General features: G+C 33.1%; 1 protein-coding gene across 1 annotated transcript; it reads left to right on the top strand.

The window, feature by feature from the left end:
• The first annotated feature begins 274 nt into the window (after nucleotides 1-274).
• On the top strand, nucleotides 275-19,210 carry LOC125067692 (katanin p60 ATPase-containing subunit A-like 2). The gene is made up of 8 exons (XM_047676413.1): nucleotides 275-322; nucleotides 1,352-1,516; nucleotides 15,727-15,903; nucleotides 16,244-16,455; nucleotides 16,697-16,880; nucleotides 17,678-17,871; nucleotides 18,384-18,629; nucleotides 19,078-19,210. The coding sequence occupies exons 1-8, from the start codon at nucleotides 275-277 to the stop codon at nucleotides 19,208-19,210; spliced, it is 1,359 nt and encodes a 452-aa protein (XP_047532369.1).
• Nucleotides 19,211-20,550: the final 1,340 nt, after the last annotated feature.

The following is a 20,550-nucleotide window of genomic DNA, read 5'->3' as shown; positions in this document are numbered from 1 at the left end:
GGTAGGGTAGTACTAGACTATCATTTCCCTATCACCAAGTCAATCTATAGTAATTCATCCGTCTATTTCCATAATATAGTTTTGAAGCGGACTGTACCCTTTGACCTATACAAAGTATTCCGTGTGTACTAACTTCTGGTAACTGACTGTCGCCTAGCAACTTATAACGACCCCTTGGTAACAAAAAACGTCACTCACTATACAATTGACAAAACATATTGAAATATTTTTGATCTTTTTATTTGATTACAATATTGGACGAAATTTTTAAATAATGTCGGGAGTGAATCGTCCTTTGAGTCGGATGAGGAAACTCGAAACTGTGAGTAGTTTTATTATTATAATTTATATACGTTTCTTTATTAAATATGATTATCTGAGAATATTAGGGACGACCAATGAAAAGATGTATTTATTGTCCACGAGACTGTCCAGTCTCGTGAACAAGACATTCGTAGATAATGTTTTTAAATACTGTTAGTATGCATTGAGGGTATCTAAGTAATCTTTAAAACTGTCATAAATTAGATATCGTGTCGTATTCTCATAGTTTCGATACTGTGTGTCGCCAATTCTTACTAAACTTTTCGAGAAGATCTTCGCGTAGACAACCTCTAGGTACGTTTTATTTGTATGTATGTATATTATACTAGTTGTCGCCTGCGGCTTCGAGTTTTATAGGTTGGTAGTAATGTTTAAGGCACGAAAAGTAACCTATTTTCTTTCTTGGAGTTCATGTTTACTTTATGCCAAATTTCATATGATTCAGTTCAATAGTTTGGCCGCGAAAGAGCAACGGACAGATATAGATTTGCAAGCTTCAATTTAACACAACTTTGTTAAAATCGAATTTATTAATTTTTATTTTATTTTCCTTTTATGTATCTAGTGCAGAAAAAAAAATCGTGATATTTATATTCGATATATGAAAATTTCAACAGACAGTAACTCTTTTGTAAGACTAGAATTTTACCATGCTGTCTCTGTTACTAAATTTAAACCAAAATGTGAAGGAATGTTTGCGTTAAAAAAGTTATATAATTAGTGAGTTCATTAATGCACTTCACTTCTCATCACGACGCATCTCGAGAATAAAATAACCGTGGTGTTATTGAATTTAAATATTGATAATTATAAGAAACAATCGGTGACTTTCTTTTGCCGAGATCGTTGGATTTTTGACTTTGACTATCAATTAGTAAGCGCCTCTCAACTAATGGTATATTTTATCGTTTTGGCATCACTTACCACCATATTTTTTTGGACAATCAGACGATCAACTGTTCCCCGTTTGGGCACCCCGCTTATACTATACGGTATATTAACGATCTTGTAATCTATTCGTCAACAGAAAGAAGCTCTATTTCGTACTAGAAAACGAATCTTGAAATATCTAGTTCTCGGTTTTCTGAAGCAGGAAGGATATTTAAACACAGCTGATACCTTCGCGTCCGAGGCTGCTCTCACAGACGAATACACGCTGTGCGATAACATCGACTTGGATATTATTTTACAGGTGAGGTAAACGATTAAAGATATACGGCCCAGAGTTGTTGCAACTGTATATGTGTACTCTTATAGACGTAGTTACTAGTATAAGATACTATAAAATCAAAATATACTTTATTCAAGTAGGCTTTACAAGCACTTTTGAATCGTCATTTAACAAACTAATGAAAGTAAAGCTACCACGGGTCCGGAATGTAGATTCTACCGAGAAGAACCGGCAACAAATTCAGTAGTTACTTGTTTTCAACATCTAAAAATACAGTCATGTTAATTTAACTAACATGACTGTATTTTTAGATGACAATTATATATGTATGTTATGTCTCCTGCCTGGAAGTCAACAAGCATTAACTCCACGCTTTTTTATCATCTATATAATCTTGTATCGAATATGCCTTCTTTACCAATGTATTTTTTACAAATGATTTGTGGGGATGATAATGTGCTGGCCGAGATTACGAAAATAGCTACCGGATATATTACAAAGCAAGTGTATGCGCACTTTAATAACCAAAAAATAAATGAAAATCTAATAGGAAAGCAATTCAACACGATTAGAGAACGTTCATGAGCAGGTTTAGGGGCTATACTTGCCGCGCGCTTTATCGTATAATATACTAATATTAAAAAGGAAAGGGGCGTGTGGGAATATTAATAGTATTATAGATCATGTTAGTGTGCCGTCGATGTGTATGCTTTGTAGGTTAGTTCGTAGTTTTTTTTCATTTCTCTTTGAGATGAACAGACTTCAAACATTTGAATGATGATCGTGAAAGTTGGTACTTTAAGTATATTTTCATGGAGAAGATATTATAATGGTCAACTGATCATTTTTTTAATTAGTATATAAAAGCCGGACAACGTCTGCTGGATTTTGCTTATAATTAAAAAAAATATATGATTTATCATTGTATGTCGGATGTCAACCTTTTACGAGTGTCATAAAAAATGATTTCTTACGAATTCTTACACTTAATTCGTAACGCACAACGTACAAATATTATAAATCAACATTGTTTATTTCAAGTATAGTGATTTATTACAAGCTATAAATACTAAAATATTCATAGTAGTTAATCAATCACGATAATCCTGCTCCGAATGCTTACTCCGCTGGTTATCGAGGAGCCATCACTCTTGCAGAATAAATCCTTCCTGAGTTTTCTCGACATTTATTTTAAACGTCTTCTAAAATATTAACAACTGATTCAATTTTTTGACAGTGAAATTATCAGTTGAGACGATGAGGCCGAGAGTATTTAGAATTTATAATTAAAGGGGAAACGCGGTTAGGTAGTGTTAGAGACTAGCCATAGCCTCCAATACGGTGCTACGTCATAGGATATAATAATTAATTACCTATATCATTAATAATATCACATTATTATTATTACAAAACTATAGTTAATATTATTTTACATGGAATAACATTCAATACTGGCATGTAGCACTATTTCTTATTTTAAAAATGATTGAGCTGTCATAAGGAAAACAATTGGATGATTGTGAGGCATTGTAAAAATATAGAGAGAGATTCGAACATCATTGTACAACATAATATTATTTTGCCATTCCGAACTACTGAAATTACAGTAGTTTTACCAGCATATCAAGATGATTTGTTCAGTAGACAAGCATTAATCACTAAGTGTGATTTTGATTTGTATAAACTTATTTAAGTTTATTTGAATAATTATCCTCTAGCCACTAAATTTACCAACTGGCCGTGATTTATTGGATTGATTGATTACGTACACTCTAACCACAACAGCAACGAGCTGATTCAATATTATAAATATTTATTTATATAGGAAATAGAGGAAAAGGTCAATTAGGTGCATTTGCTTACAACAATAGCTGATAACAGTCAAACTTGAAGATTTTATATACATATATACTAGCATTGCACGTGTTAGATTTTTTTATTCAATTTATAATTAATAATTACAATAAAACCAAACAATTACCTTAATTAAAATATATTTATTCAAGTAGGCTTTTATCGTCATTTAACCAACTATTTTAAAGTAAAACTACCACCGGTTCGGAATGTAGATTCTACCGAGAAGAACCGGCAAGAAACTCAGTAGTTACTCTTTTTCAATGTCCAAAAATACAATCATGTTAGTTAAATACAATTATACTAACTTTGTATATTGATAATTGCAAAAGACACAATTCATATATTCATCCATAATTTAACAAGCAATAACAACTATAGGGAAATATTAGTATCATTTTTATACACAAATATTTTAAAATAATAATTTACTAACACTAGCAAAAATAAAAATACATTACGTATCTCGTAGATGTTGACACTTCAGATCGCCACCAAAAGAGGCCGGTAAAATACTTACAAGGGGTATTTATACAAAAATTAAGTGTCAAAGTTGTCATATTACGTTTTTTAATTATGTTATTAAAAACTTTTTATCTTAAATAAATACTACACTGAAAAATAATATAATTTTAATAATATTAAGTCACAATAATTAATTATATTGATAATTTTATACAACTATCTATCACGGCCATACTGACAGTACTTCGTCCACGAAGGACAACTCGAATAAAAATATCGTAATAGTTGACAATCTTGAATAATTGAAATTAATAGTGGAACAAAAATGATAAAGAAGTATTAATAACCAAAAGGAATAACTGTAAAAAAGTTGTAACAATTTAAAGATTTTTTTACGTTTCATTTGATTGAAACATTAACTTGTTATTTGCACAATTTGTTTTTCTTTCTCATACAATTGCGAGAATTAGATTTTGAAATATTATATAAGATTTGTATTTGAGCCAGATACATAGACATGCCAATCACATTCACTCGCTGCTTGTGAGATAATTGGCACCAAGTATAAGGCCTAACAGCGAAACAGTTGAGCCAGTGACATAGACATACTGATTCCATTCACCTGCTGGGGGTGAGTAACTAACCAGTACCAAATCACGGCCTACCAGCGAGGTTTCAGCCAATAACATAGACATACTGATTCCATTCACCCGCTGGAGGATGAGTAACTAATCAGCACCAAATCATGGCCTACCAGCAACCTACCCAATTTAAATTTATAACTCGAAAAAAATAATTTAGCAAAATTGTGCAAATATCAAATTAAAGATTCAATAACAGATGTTTTATAACAATAAAATTTTGTAAGAATTGTATTTTAAAAATATAACTTTAATTTTTATTTATAACTTATAATCTAGAAAAAATAATAATATACTAATATCAAATTAAATGATTTATTAACAGATGTTTTATGTATTGTCGATAACAATCGTCTTAATACTATTCGAACATTAATGTTTTATATTTAATTATAAAAATTAAACAATCATTTTATAACATTTTCTTTTTATTCCAAGTAATAACTTCAGAAAGGGCTAATCGAAATTGTATTTATTTATATTATATATTTAACAATAATTTAAAATTTAATGTTTTATGCGACTTAGTTACATGGCATTTTCAACAGCAATGTTTTCGTCAACCCATTCGCCTGGCCAAAAACGCAATTTTTCTTTTGCAATCACAGTATCTCTTAAATTACCGAGTCCTTTTAAAGCGTAACGATCATTAGAAAGAATTGAAGTAATTTCATAGGGGCCCTTAAATTTCGGTCTTAATTTATCATTGCGTCTGTGATCCTGACTAACGTAAACTAAATCACCTACATTATAGATTATATTGTTTCGCCTGACAGAATCAAAACGATCTTTGAATTTTTTTGAAATCTGCTGTAAACGTTGTCTAGCAAGTTCACGATCAGCTTGTACGTCAATGTAAGGATTTAAGCTATTACTGTCGAGAATGTCGTTTAGACGAGCTTGAACAACGGGTATATTTGCTTCTACACCGATCAGTAAGCGCAAAGGAGAAAATCCGGTAGATTTTTGGACTGTGGTATTTATACATTGTTGTACTTTCCATAACCCATTCGGCCAGTCTGACAAATCGTTACATATAGTGCTTAACATGTTAACTACTGTGGCTACATAACGTTCAACCTGTCCATTACTTCTAGGTGTACCAGTAGCTATCATGTGATGTTCTATAGATAATTCTCTAAAAAAGTTTTGTTCCGCGATCAGTTATAATTAAGGATGGCGTACCAAATATTGTAATCGTTTCTCTTATGATAGGTATTAACTCTAGGGTATTTAAAGTTTTAAGTGGCCTTAACAAACAAAACTTAGTAAAACCGTCAACTATTAATAAAATATACTTGCTTGACAGTATTGGGTATACAAGAATTTACTAAAGCACTACCTTTAGATTCACTTGGCCTAACACCTTCACGATATGTGCCTACCTAGGTATTCAATATTGTCAACAAAAAATTTACATTTTTTAATATTTACTGTAAAACCATTAGAATCCAAAACCAAAATTGTTTGTTCTAAATAATCAAGTCCCTCTCTTCAATGTTGTTAAATGGTATTAAAATGTCATCTATATATACTAATACAAATTTTAAATGTCGTAAAGCTTTAGAAATAGCTCTCTGGAACACCGAAGGTCCACCACAAATTCCAAATGGTATTTTGAGAAATTCGCAATGGCCATCCGGTGTTACGAAAGCAGTGTACTTAGTCGAATCGTCACTTATGGGTATTTGGTAAAACCCATTTTTCATATCCAAAGATATGAATAACTCGCACTGACCTAATCTATCAATTTGGTCTTCAATGAGAGGGAGGGGGTATCTATCTTTTTCTATTATTCTATTTAAAGCTGTGTAATCGATACACATTCTGTCAGTTCCGTCACTTTTTTTTTAACCAAAATCATAGGACTAGCGAAAGCTGAATTACTTTCTTTAATTATCTGTTTATCTAATAAATCATTAACTATTTCTTTAACCTTCTCTCTCTCAATTGGAGCTAATCTATACGGCCTATAATACACAACTTCGTCTCTTTTTAATTTGATTTCTAGTTTACCAGTCTTAACATTTCCAATGGGTTTCAAAACAGACGGATATTTTTGAAAAATATCCTTAATCCTTATCTGTATACTATCATCTAGGTGTTACAATTTCTTATTAAAGTCGTCTGAAAATTCTAATTTTTCTAATGAATCAAGATTAATTTTAGGTGGATACTTCCGTACTAAACGAGAACCTAATGAATCTGTTATAATCTCAATATCGGGATGCTGTATAACATTTTTACCTATTAAAAGATCATAACGACAATCGTTGTCCTTAACCACATATATATCTAATTCGATACATAACTGTTTAAATTTAACGGGTACCGTAATTTTCTAAAATATATTTATACTACCTTTACCTATACCAAAAAACGTAAAAACAACATGGCGTTAGATGGCAACCTAATCGCTTTGCTATAGATTCTCTTATTATACTGCAATTTGCCCCAGTATCAATTAATGAATTGATTTTAACATTATTAATAGATACTACTGTTAATTTTGACTGAGGCTGGGTTCCCCTAAAAAATTGACTTCCTTATTATCATCTTTTTTATTACCGTACCGACAAATATTATCTGTATGTCCGGGTTTTCGACAAATAGTACAAAATCTTTTTTTTTTTATTTTTCTGTTTTGCCTATTGCCTAGACATGTCAAGTCCCTCCACCCGCTGCTAGTGGGATAGACTTGCATCAAGCAAAAGACCGACCAGCGGAAACAGATTTTTTTTTTGTATTGATTACCTCGACATGCTTGACCCAATCACTCGCTGCCAGTGCGTCGGACAAGCACTTTTTTTTTTTATTTTTATTTATTAACAATCACAACTTTTGTATACTTCAAAATTTCCTTCCTAATCATATATAGAAATATAAATAATATGACATTACAATTTAGGCAAATATGTCATATCTAGTAACAATTAGTTATATGTAATTATTATCATCTAAGGCTATTTTCGACAACTATGTTTTCCAAAGTTCGACCTCCAGAAGGCGCCAGACTCGAAACATTTTAAACGGAACCCCTTAGGGTCTTACCAGCCTTAGGAACAGCCACGCTGCTCCATCGAAATTCTTTTGACGGTTTCTTAATCTTCTGACACCAGCCTTCCGCACTGTTGTCACTGGTTGCTCGATCGTAGACGGAGTGCTGCGTCGTCATCATTACGGTGACGGCCAGATACAGCTCCTCGAATCGCGTTGACGAGACCATTGAAACACAAAAAATAAAAATTAGTAGGTACTTATGTGAATTGCATATCCCACTTCTGATGTTAGATTTTTTTATTCAATTTATAATTAATAATTACAATAAAACCAAACAATTACCTTAATTAAAATATATTTATTCAAGTAGGCTTTTATCGTCATTTAACCAACTATTTTAAAGTAAAACTACCACCGGTTCGGAATGTAGATTCTACCGAGAAGAACCGGCAAGAAACTCAGTAGTTACTCTTTTTTAATGTCCAAAAATACAATCATGTTAGTTAAATACAATTATACTAACTTTGTATATTGATAATTGCAAAAGACACAATTCATATATTCATCCATAATTTAACAAGCAATAACAACTATAGGGAAATATTAGTATCATTTTTATACACAAATATTTTAAAATAATAATTTACTAACACTAGCAAAAATAAAAATACATTACGTATCTCGTAGATGTTGACACTTCAGATCGCCACCAAAAGAGGCCGGTAAAATACTTACAAGGGGTATTTATACAAAAATTAAGTGTCAAAGTTGTCATATTACGTTTTTTAATTATGTTATTAAAAACTTTTTATCTTAAATAAATACTACACTGAAAAATAATATAATTTTAATAATATTAAGTCACAATAATTAATTATATTGATAATTTTATACAACTATCTATCACACGCGAATAACATAACATAATTTCAACATATTCAGATTTTATCTATTGCAAACAAACAAATCTTTATTCATAAAAATATTATGTACGACTCGGACCGCGCGGTCCAAGCTTAAATACTTTTTGAAATCCTTCTGCTATAATTACTTTAACTTTAATAACATTGGACTATCACACAAACTACCATCCCCCCTTTTTAAAATACTATTTGAAAAACAGAGTATTTGCTACAATACCTAAATTCTTTTATAACATTATTTAATTGGAAGCCAGCCAATTTTAAATCGTCTTCCTCGTATTCTAAAAAACATTTTTTTTATAAGCCGTGTCATACAATACAAAATGTATACTAATATTATAAGTGCGGTATTAACTCTGTCGGTCTGTTACCCTTTTACGGCTAAAACACTAAACTGAATTTGTTGAATTGTTGTAGGTATGCATGTACAAAGAAAGGATTTTTATATCTAAACCCTACGCCTTAACACGCGAGCAGAGCTGCGGGTTGAAACTCGTTATATACTTATGTATATGTTAAATAGTGTGGCACAGACTTCTGATAATAACTTTTATGGAAAAATTAGATATCTGCTATTTAGACTTTTGAAGCAACTGTTTACTATCAATAATTTTAGATTTATCCAAACATAATTTAAGCGCTCATAAGAATCCAAGAATTCCTTGGATCTATCTATATCCACATAATCAATATCTATATTTAACAGGGAGACTATAAAATATTCTTCTTTTTAAAGTTTGTAAATTCATTGATTGTGGGAATAAAAGGGGTAGAAGCGAAATTGACAGTGGCTGGGCTCACGGGCGTGAGGTAAAGTACTATTATTATGTAATTTCCTAGCGGGATGATGCTGGCGGATGTTTTTAATACATTTTATGGCGCGTGTTTGTGAAAATCTCAGAGTTTCGCATTTAAAGTATAAGCCTGTAAATTTCAAGTGTCTCCTATTCTCTCGAGGACAGGGTTTGAAGCTTATTCCACCGCGCTAATGGAATGATACTTCGCATTTTACTCATAATATTAATGGATCATATGATACAACAGCCTATTTAACCGAACGGACTTGCCCGCGTATAATTTATGTGCTCACGGGCATTGCAGAGTTGGATGTTCGGAAACAGCATAAAAGACAAATTTTCAAATACAAGAATAATTTAATCTCATGTTAAAAACCTAGACAAACTGAAGTAAAGTACACGTTGTAAACATATCTATTTAAAATTATTAGAACAAGGTAAAGTAATTAATTTTTTTTTGTAAGTGAACATCTTTTGACGCCATGGGGTTAATGGCTTGTTTTCAGTAGCATTTTTGTACTTATAGATTATGTTCGTTTCAACAGTGTACCTACTGGGACAAAATTGCACGCTTTTTAAAATTTGTTTTGTGTCTAAGGTATTTTTGATACTTAGTGGTAGGACTCGGTGTAATTCCGTTTGTGTAAGTACCACCCGTTCTAACGCCAAACAATAATATATAATATTATTGTATTCTGGTTTGAATTATGAGTGAGTCAGTGTAATTGCAGGTGCAAGGCACATTGGTGACGTATTGCAAATGTACTTTATACAAGTACTTTATATATCTTTCAGAGTCAAGTCAAGTTAGGTAGCCCATTCGTCAGTCTACTTGAAACCTATTTTGAATAAAATAGTTTTTTTTTTTACTCCTTTCCCGCCCACGCATTAACTCGCGTTTTAGGGTTTAGTCGTCAGTGTTGTTGTCCTTTCTTGGAGTTCAATCTTTCTTCATACCAAATTTCACCAAATTCGTTTCAGTTGTTTGGCCGGGAAAGAGCGACAGACAGACAGATATACATACAGAGTGCCATTCGCATTTATAATATTAGTAAAGATGTGGGAATATTAATGCTTGTGACGTAGATCTCATATTTAATAGACTTTTTCCCAATTCTGTAAGAGAATTTAAATAAATAAAAGTTTATTTTCGATTCAACTCCCAAAAGGATACTGAAATAGCTTTTGAGAACATGTTTTCTTTTAATTCTAACGATCATCCAGTGACCCATATTAAAGGCATAAATTAAAAAGCGCAGTTCTGCGCCTCAATAGCCATTCACTATAATTATAAGTGTCGCTTGCAGAGACACGACTTTGTTGCAAGATAATAAAACAAGTGAACGATTTTATATTCCATTTTTTATTTATTTAAATCATGCACATGTCTTAATCATGTACTTTTATATACATTCAGAAGATGTATATTTTCTTTATATTTATTTTCATTAAAGATATTTAACTTAATCTCGTTTTAAAATTATTGTCACTGTTTATATTTTTTAGATTATATGGTTAAGTAAACAAAGTGACCGGAACGTCTATTTTAATGTAAAAGAAGGTTTTTTTTTATTAAAAATATACATTCCAAAAAAAGAATGTTTATGAAGATCACTTCAAAACAGTTCTGTCGAAACATCCCATGTCATAGACACAGTGACCCATATTCGAAGCGGAAATTACAAAGCGCCGTGCACCGCCTTAGTGTCTTTTCACTATAAACGGCAGCAGGCTTTGATCCAGTAATAGACATGGATTTGTTTAGTGAATGAATGAAGCGAATGAATGATATAACGTTTGTCTTTTGGAAAAGCTGCAAAGTGTTTTTTTTTTTGTGACATTAAATGATATGTTTATAGTTTTTTTCAATATGTTAAATAATACAATCGATGTCGCCGATAGTATTATTTAACATATTGATGATATGATTTTATAATAAAAAGTGAAAGGAGATGAGATGTTACGGTGTTTTTGAAGTGATAACTTCTTATGGAAGGGTCAACCGCTTCGTTACGTAACGCGTTACGGCGCAAGTCTGTCTGGCTTCCATTTTTCTTACGCACACGACAGCTTCAGGCTTCTCCTCTCTCCGTCTAACCCACTATGCTTGCCGTATTTCGGACAGTTTAATTTATCACTTCCGTCGGGCGTCCCAAGACGCGTATAATTTTATTTAAATAAATTTTGATTTATTCAAGGTGCAGGGGTGGAGTCAATAATCCCGCTCGTTAAGGTCTTTTATGATCTAGTCTTAGACAGGACGAGGTCGTCAGAACACAGCTTGCATCCAGGCGCTCATTGTATTGAAGATAGTGCTAACTGTCTTCTTAAGAAGTATATACTGCTTCTTGCGACATGTAAGATGGTGCCATGGAATATTTAAGATGTTTCTTTCATTTTTCCTGTAATTACATTGCCGAAATAGAAACTATTGAAAATTTTGAATTTGAGTTGACCTGAATTTCGATATTTTTAATATCCTTATACTTTTTAGTCACACCACAAAGTTACAATACAAAAAACAATCTTATCCGCACAACACAGTCTCAGAGAGATAAATTCAAAAAACAATCTATGTGATGCAATCTTAAAAATACTTACATATTTACAAATTTTACTTTCATCCCAAAAAAGTTTCGTTTCAAAACTTTGAATGATAATAAAAGCTTCTATTATGTAACGGCTTTAAGTCGGACAAAGTACAAGCTGTTTATTTAGAATCGAAGTTGAAATACAATGTGCATCGTCCAAAATGTTGGATCGTTGCCACGAGAGATGTTGAGACTCGCGGACGCCAGCGTTGACGTTCCGGTAAGGCCGTGTTCATAGTTACCAATTATATATTTGGACGTATTTATTATGAATTAATTGTAATCCATGTTAATATATTATATAGTATATATAATTTTAATAAAACGAGGCTAGCGTCACGATTTGATTACTTCTTTATTTATAATTATGTGTTGTATAAAAAGTTTATTGTTTATCAATTTTATGATTATTATCCTTCGATTTCCATCCATTTAAATGTATGGAAATTTCAAGAGTAGGAGTTTACTGATAATTTAATAATAATGCTATATATTTGTTCTCTTTTCTTCATCCTTAACTACTGAATTATGCTAAAGGAGTGGGCTACTGTTCTCTACTATCGATTGGAATTTGATCGCTTAAGTGTATATAACTAAGTATAGAATTAGCATCAGTTAATAAGTTAGTAAACGGTCTGTTACGCAAATGAATCTTTAAAGATTGGAAGCTTATTGCACAACACTACTATAATAAGGTTAATCGATACTTATGCGTTAGTATTTCATTCGACATAATGGTTTCCTCACGACATTTTCCTTAACCTTCGCGTAGTTTTGGTCTGGAGTTGAATCCGGGATTCTCCGTTAAGATTTAGCGTTCTATCCAGTATGCCTCCTCGACTCTTTTGTTTTTTTTGTTTATACATGTACAATGTACATAGAATGTATTTATTGTTAAGCTTAAGAATAAATCAGTTAAATATTGTTATTAGTAATAGAAGATTCACATTTGACGGTCCGGTCTATTAAATTTAAAATAATTAAAATGAATAACAGTTTGACAGTTTCGTATCTAGGTTGCAAACGTTTAGTACAGCACTTAACTGCACTGTCAAAACTGTGCACTCTTATGAATGTCACATAATGTATTTAATAAATATAAATTAGAATTCTATATTAAATTTTCGAAAAGACTACGGCTTTTTATGCCCTGCCTTCCTGGGCTGCTGTCAAATATTGTCGTAATAAATATGTCGAACCACCATTGTGAATTCAGGTTTATGAAGTGGGGTATCTATTACACTGTATAGAATGTAGATGCAGATGAATGATTCGACAATGCTATACGTTTCATATAAATGATTCTTTTTGCTAAAATTCGTTTGATGTTGACAATAGTATGTGATCTTTATTTTCGTTACTTATTAACTTTCTGCGCCAGGGTCACGGTCAAATTTATTTTTATGGACACTTAACGACTTTAATTCTACTTGCAAAGTTGAGATAAAAGCTTCCTCGATGTTTATAACGATATTTTTTCGAAAATCGATACGTAGATTCAAGCTTATTATTAAGCTTTTGAGCTTGGAATAGACTATACAGCCGCGTTTTCGGATATACGAATATTATTGTTATTTAATTGAACCTTATTAAACAATTAAATAACAATGATATAATCGCAATATAAATAAAAACGAAATGTTTGTATCTCATACGTGGCTAAACCATTGAACCATATGATGAGAAAGAGAAAAATAATAATCTTTTTTTTGTATGTTTCTCCTTCAATATATAAACAGTCTTTATATGAGAAGTCATGACGGGTAGCTAGTTTTAATAAAAATGATTATTGGGAAGTAATATACCTGCGTCGCAAACGCTTTGACGTCAAAATTAGATATGATCCCGGCGGTACGTTGCGTTTCCTATGTTTAATTCTAGTCTACGTAAAACGACTGATTTATGGTTTGTTTATGTTTATTAGGAAATATATTTTAAGTATAGCTATTTATAATTTTGTACAAATAAATCCAGTTGACATTCATAATATCTCTTACCTGCCAGCCACGCCGACGAAAATAATTTGAATGTCGTATCACTTTTGCCTTAAGCACTTAATGCTTTATTAAATGGCAAATAGCCAAATGTACTTTATTTCAGATTTATTTTACTTGACTTTACACCAAAAACTTATTTACATACCCATACGACGAAACAGCACACACAATATTTTACATATAATAAATGTATTATTTAGGCATTAGGTGTTATTTATCTTTTAGTGACCGGCGCTAAATTGTAAAATACAGACATTTATCTCGTTCAGTCCAGATACAGATGTCATCTGCTATCAAACTTTTATCGACAAGGTTGTTTGTGAGGGATTGTAAGAGATGACACGATAAATATAAATAAATTTCCTTTGATCTGTTCTTTAAAAAAATATGCAATAAAGTCTTCATAATTGGCTAAAATTTCGTTTAACGTCAGTAAATTAGAATGGTAATTAGTAGAAAGTTTATATCGTAATTGTTATCTCGTTTAAAAAGGATATTATAAAAGGATAATGGTGGTAGAATATGCTCAAAGGGAGAGGAGGCCTTAGCCCAGCAGTGAGAAATTTACAGGCTGCTAATGTAAAAGAATAATCATTTAAAAATTCTAACATTAGTCTTATTAGCTGGACGGTATACGTTTCGAGTGGCAATGTTAAAGTCGCAGGATCGATCCTGACCCGATCGATTCTGGCCTTGTGCTATTATCGTCCCTGCTTCCAAAAGTACGTTAGCTACCAACGTTTAATTTGAAAAGAAGAATTAATATATTTTTTTATGCAAATACTTGCAAGGTTCACTATCTCATTTTTAATGTTTCTTGATCTGTTTTTTTTATAAAATCCTAAAGTATATATAATGATGTAGTTGACGTCTTCTGGCTAGAGGAACCGACTAATTTCGGCTACGGATTGGAAAATAAAATTGTGTTAATTATTTTTGCGAGGTGCGATAGATAGTTTTTTTGAGTTTTTAAATGTGAGTTTCTAACCAAGGCTTACCGCCCCCTAAAATTTTGCCACTTTAGGCTCGGGCCTCACGAGCCTAGGCGCAAATACAAGTCTCACAACTGTACTTTCTATCCTCTCATAATCTGATTGTGTGGGCAAATCCGACACGACCTAAAAGAATTCATTCAACGCAGATTCAGAGACCAAACCAATGTTTTTAGATTCCGAGGCGTACAACTTTTTATTAGGACTTATCACTTGATGTGCAATTCCTTCTGTTTAGGCACCACCGGTTCATCATTTATTCTACCGCCAAGCAGCAAGATCTGGTATTATTGTGTTCTGATTTGATTGGTGAGCATTACAGGCACAACTGACATTATGTCTCAGTTCCGAAGGTTGGTGACGCAAAGGCGATGTAAGGAATGGTTAAATTTTTTACGGTTCTAATGTCTATGGGCCGTGGTGAACTCTTACCATCATGTGGCCCGTTTGGTCATCCACCTACCTACATATTACTACCACACCACCTATGTATACTACAAAAAAGACACATTTACGAGATCAATTTACATCATATAAAATTTACAATTTCATTTCAGGAGTAAAACTAATTTTCATTTAGTTTTGATGATGTAGATTCTGTAATAAATACATTTAATATGATTAAATTTGTTAACATTTTATGCATTGAGTTTTTACCTGTTAAACTTTTAATATACATGAAATAATTAAAACAATAACTCTTGATAGACTGGACCTGTTTAAATTAATCAAGACAAAATTGCGCCATAAATCCATGTGACCAGGAGAATTCTGAAAACGGGTAAATAATTTTTACCCGTTTTCAGAATAAAAAGTCAGAGACAAATAAAAGTTATAAAATTGATTTGATTTTGTGATATAACTAAAGTTTTGCAGTTATTTTGAAATCACAGACAGATACTTAAATTTATTGTATAAATAAAAATTATTATTTATTGCAATATATAAATCTTATATTCTTTTGCATTCAGGACTATTGCAGTTATTATCTAATCAGGTTCAACAAACAACCCCAGTTTTGTCGTAAAGTCGACGAGCAACCGGTTAGGCGTCCGCAGACAAGGAGAACTAGACAGGAACTCGTAGTGGAGAAAGTGGACCCTGAACCTGATCTTCCGGGCACATTTACAGTGACTAAGTTGTTGAAGGTTAGCGTGTGATATATCAAATCAGTAAAAAATACTAAAATTGACTATATCTAAATCTTATTGTCTTTGATTAGTAGTATAATACTTAATTGTATATGAGTAGAAACAGAGTGGATTGGTGGTGTTTGGAATGGTTAATATTTCATACAGTACCAATTTCTAAGGGCGATGGTGACCATTTACCATCGGGTGGCATATTAATACGCCATCTATTTATTTCACAGTTAAATAATTTCTAGTCGACTACGAGGAGGATGATGACGTATCATCGTTAGTTAAACTTATAAAAATTAAAAAACATTTAAAAACCTTCGAAATAGTAAAATTCATTTTTTTACAGGATAATTTATTAGCGAATGCCGAAGCCCCAATTTCAGCGTTGGAAAGGAAACCAATAGCAGGTTACTTGTCTGGTATATCACAAGAGAAGAAGCAAATTGTAGAATTACTATATCAAGATATTATCAGGCCGTCTGGCGTATCCTGGGATGATATCAAGGGCTTGACTGCGGCCAAGAGTATTTTAATGGAGTCTGTCGTATACCCTGTGAGGTATTAGATAATATATATTACTTTGGCACGAATTTTGTTAATTGTTATGTAATCAGATACCGAAATTAAATTAAAGTAACCTGAGCTTATTCCACAAAAGGGCACTCCAGTGTAGTTTGGTGCATAACATGTGGCGGACTTTCATCCGATATGTGAAGGCTTACTCACGATTTTTTATTTTACCATCAAGTAGGGGGCGAAAAGTCTTACCATGAATAATAATAACAGTGTTCAATTTTAGATTTCCCGAAGTATTTACTGGCCTGCTCGAGCCCTGGCGAGCGGTGCTGCTGCACGGCCCCCCGGGGACGGGGAAGACGATGTTGGCGCGCGCCGTCGCCAGCGAGAGCGGCTGCACGTTCTTCAACATAACCTGCAGCACCGTCGTCAACAAATGGCGGGGAGAATCAGAGAAAATTGTGAAGGTAACATCTTGAACGGATTTTTTTACTAAATAATACGTATTATGTAAATCGGACTGCATTTCAGTATTAGTTTCCCTAATTAACATGCATAATACTGTATTTTATATATTTTTTAAATCCAATAGGAAGGTAGGCTGCAAAGTGAACCACCTTATGGTAAGTGTCACCATCGCCCATCTACATAGGCACTGTAAAAATATTAGCTATCCCTTACACCGTCTTCGTCACCAACCTAGGGAACTAAGATGTAATTTCCCCTAAGCCAGTAATCACACTGGTTCACTCGCCCTTGTAACGAGAACATAACAATGCAATGTATTTCTGATTGGCGGTAGCATGAGATGAGTGGGTGATACCAACGCAGAAGGGCTTGCACAAAGGTATACCACCAATCATAAACGCAGTAAGTTAAGTAAAGTTTGATTTTGATCAGCGGATCACTTGAATCTTAATGACTTTTGGGCGGTAGCAGCTGATGACACAACAGGCGACAAATGAGAGTTTAGATAAAAGCAAAACTAGTTCACCCGGTTATGATCAGCGTTTCAGAAACAAGTGGTCTATTCGTTTTCGTTTCTATTAAATTATAATTATTCAAAGCTACTACTAATTTTGTATACTGTTTCCTAAAGTGCAAAATATAAGCAAACTTAACATCGGCTTCGATAGCTTCTCTAAAAGTACAACGCGTTATTCGAGGCTATTTTGACGTTCTGATTTCTCACGCGTCACTCGGACCAGGCCCGGCGTTCCGAATGCAGAGGGCGGTGAGTAGGAGGCTCGCTTCTCGTCCCCAGGTGCTGTTCGACATGGCGTCGTACTACGCGCCGTCCATCATATTCATAGACGAGGCGGAGTCGCTGGCGGCGGCGCGCGGCGCAGGCGCGCACGAGGCGTCGCGCCGCCTCACGGCGCAGCTGCTCGCCGACATCGACGGCGTCGTGCGCCGGGACGGGGTCGTGTTCCTGCTGGTCAACTCGAACATACCTTGGTGAGTTAGATCGGCATCGAGCTTTTTAAGTCGGAGCAGCCAGCTCGATCGAGACGTTCGACTTCCACTTATTAATAAAAAAATATTTTCATTTTCTGTCAAGGAATTTTCACTGACAAAAATGTCTGAAAAAGTCGTAGATACTTCGACTGTTTTATATTAGAAAACAAGCAAGAGCGCATTAACATGATATGGACACCTTTTATTTAACTTTATAATCCCAAAAAATTTGGATTTAACACCATTAAAGCTTTTTTTTTCTAGACAACCTTTATGCTAAGCAGGCATGCATGATGGTTACATATGGCTCATATGAATTATACACTAGATATACATATGCAATAAACGCAATACCAGTAGCATAATACCAAAACCTCTTCTGCCTTGACATTTCAATCGTACAACCGTTGAGGATAATATCTGTTGAAGTATTCATTTAAGAAATTAAATGTTCTTTATTTTTGCATTATTAAATAATACACGGAAGTTAAGTACGATATACATATTTCCAGGGAAATAGATTCAGCGATGTTAAGAAGATTGGAAAAGCGTATATACATACCCTTACCTGATTTTAAGACAAGAGTAGAATTGTTTCAATCCTTTCTCTCTAGCAAGAACATAGAACTCGTACCAAATGTTGATTTTGAGGAGTTGTCCGCTAAAACTGAGGGTTATTCGGGAAGTGACGTGAAACTCGTCTGCAAGGAGGCTTTGATGGCTAACGTTCGGAAAATGTTGCCCAATATGGGAGGCAAGGGTGAGTATTTAGTGTGTACTTTCTGTTATAATTTGGTATTACTTTATTGGTACAATGGTTTTGCGAAAGTCCACTCTCTTGGGAGAGATTGAAAATAAATATCCACAAAAATATCATCAACTGCCATTATTACTGGTGAATACTTTAAAACCAACCGTATATTTGTGTTCGTCCAATAACCATCATCATATTACCAATACACCAACCTTGGAAACTAGCATGTTAGATCCTTTGTGCCAGTAGTTACATTGCCTCTTTCACCCTTCAAACTGGTACACAAAGGTACTAAGTATTACTGCTTAAACTATCATCGTATCTCTCGCTGAAAGATGGCCTATACGGTACAACAATTTCTAAATCGAGCAACCGATAGCCAGGACAATTGAAATATATATGTACATATACAAGAAAACATCTGCCAGGCTTGTAATATTATATAATAACTCCACAGGACAATCAAATCGCAAAGATAAGCTATCTCTATCGGATATTCTTACAGCGATAGAGAGGACGAAACCGATTTCCAAAAATCTTGCAAGGAAGCACGAAGAATGGCAAAAGGAAATGGGATCGGCTTAGATGTAACTGTTAGTTAGTAATTATAATATAGTATAAAATTATCGATTGTAACTCGTAAAAAACATTGAGATGATAGTCTGATCTATGCTTTTTTATTTAACATAAATTAAAACATAATGGAGAAAATTTTCCAGTTCTTGAATTTTTTTTTTTATGGCATTGGTTGGCGGACGTGCACATGGGCCACCTGATGGTAAGTGGTGACCACCGCCCATACACAAAGGCGCTGTAAGAAATATTAACCATTCCTTACATCACCTATGCGCCACCAACCTTGGGAACCAAGATGTTATGTCCCTTGTGCCTGTGATTACACTGGCTCACTCACCCTTCTAACCGGAACACAACAATATAGAGTACTGTTATTTGGCTGTAGAATATCTGATGAGTGGGTGGTACCTACCCAGGCGGGCTTGCACAAAGCCCTACCACCAAGTAAATGAATAATTTAAATGTCTGTTTTATAAAAATTTTGGATTTTTTTCGGATATAATGTTCAGCATCATTATTATCATATGGCTTTCGCCAATATTTCATTTATTTGGGAAGCTGTTCTACCTTTCTATTTAAACCGATCTTTAGTCATGTATACAATTATCAGGACCTATTTCGAAGGACTTTAAAATCACTTTGGGATAAAGGAAGTAAATAAAAGATGAATGAAACTAATAAGGTTTATTGATATCTATGTTAACACGTCCTCTATACAAAACTTTGAAAAATATCTATTCTTAACACCTCAATTCCTAATTAATACTTTTTTTTAATAATGAAAAATAAAAAATATAACACTACTTTTAAATATTTATAAGGAACATTATTTTCTATAATTTCAATTTTTGATTTTTTTTAAAATGATTTTTATAACAAAGCCTTAACCAGAATCGATTTGAAGTATTTTAACATAGGATTCGATTTTTTTTTTTGACTAGAAAGAAAGTTAACACTTTGTGAAAGGCAACAAATTGATATATGATACAATACGCCTAAAAAAAAACTATACATAATCTGTGCAAACTAAGCTTCATGTGATTTCTAGAAACTTATTTATAAGGAAAAAAAAAAATACGAATTTGAATCAACAAAATTGGTATCCTCAATTTGTTCATATTCAGTTTAATTTTGTAACTAACGTGTACTTTGGCACCGGTGAAAGGCATCTTTGTGTATTACTAATAAAATGTTATAGATCATACGCTGTTATAATCACAATTGATCGGTTACGAACTCGAGTTATCAGAGGCGGGCGAGCGAACAAATGGGACAATCATACTGTGTGACAAAAACATTTTAGGAAACTTCTTAAAATTCATACGCGTGCAACAGATGTAACACCTTTT

This window comes from Vanessa atalanta, chromosome 12 (genome assembly GCF_905147765.1).
Source record: "Vanessa atalanta chromosome 12, ilVanAtal1.2, whole genome shotgun sequence".
NCBI classification, from domain to species: Eukaryota; Metazoa; Arthropoda; class Insecta; order Lepidoptera; family Nymphalidae; genus Vanessa; species Vanessa atalanta.
The sequence above is the reverse complement of the archived record's forward strand: the minus strand, read 5'-3'. Positions and strand labels throughout refer to the sequence as shown.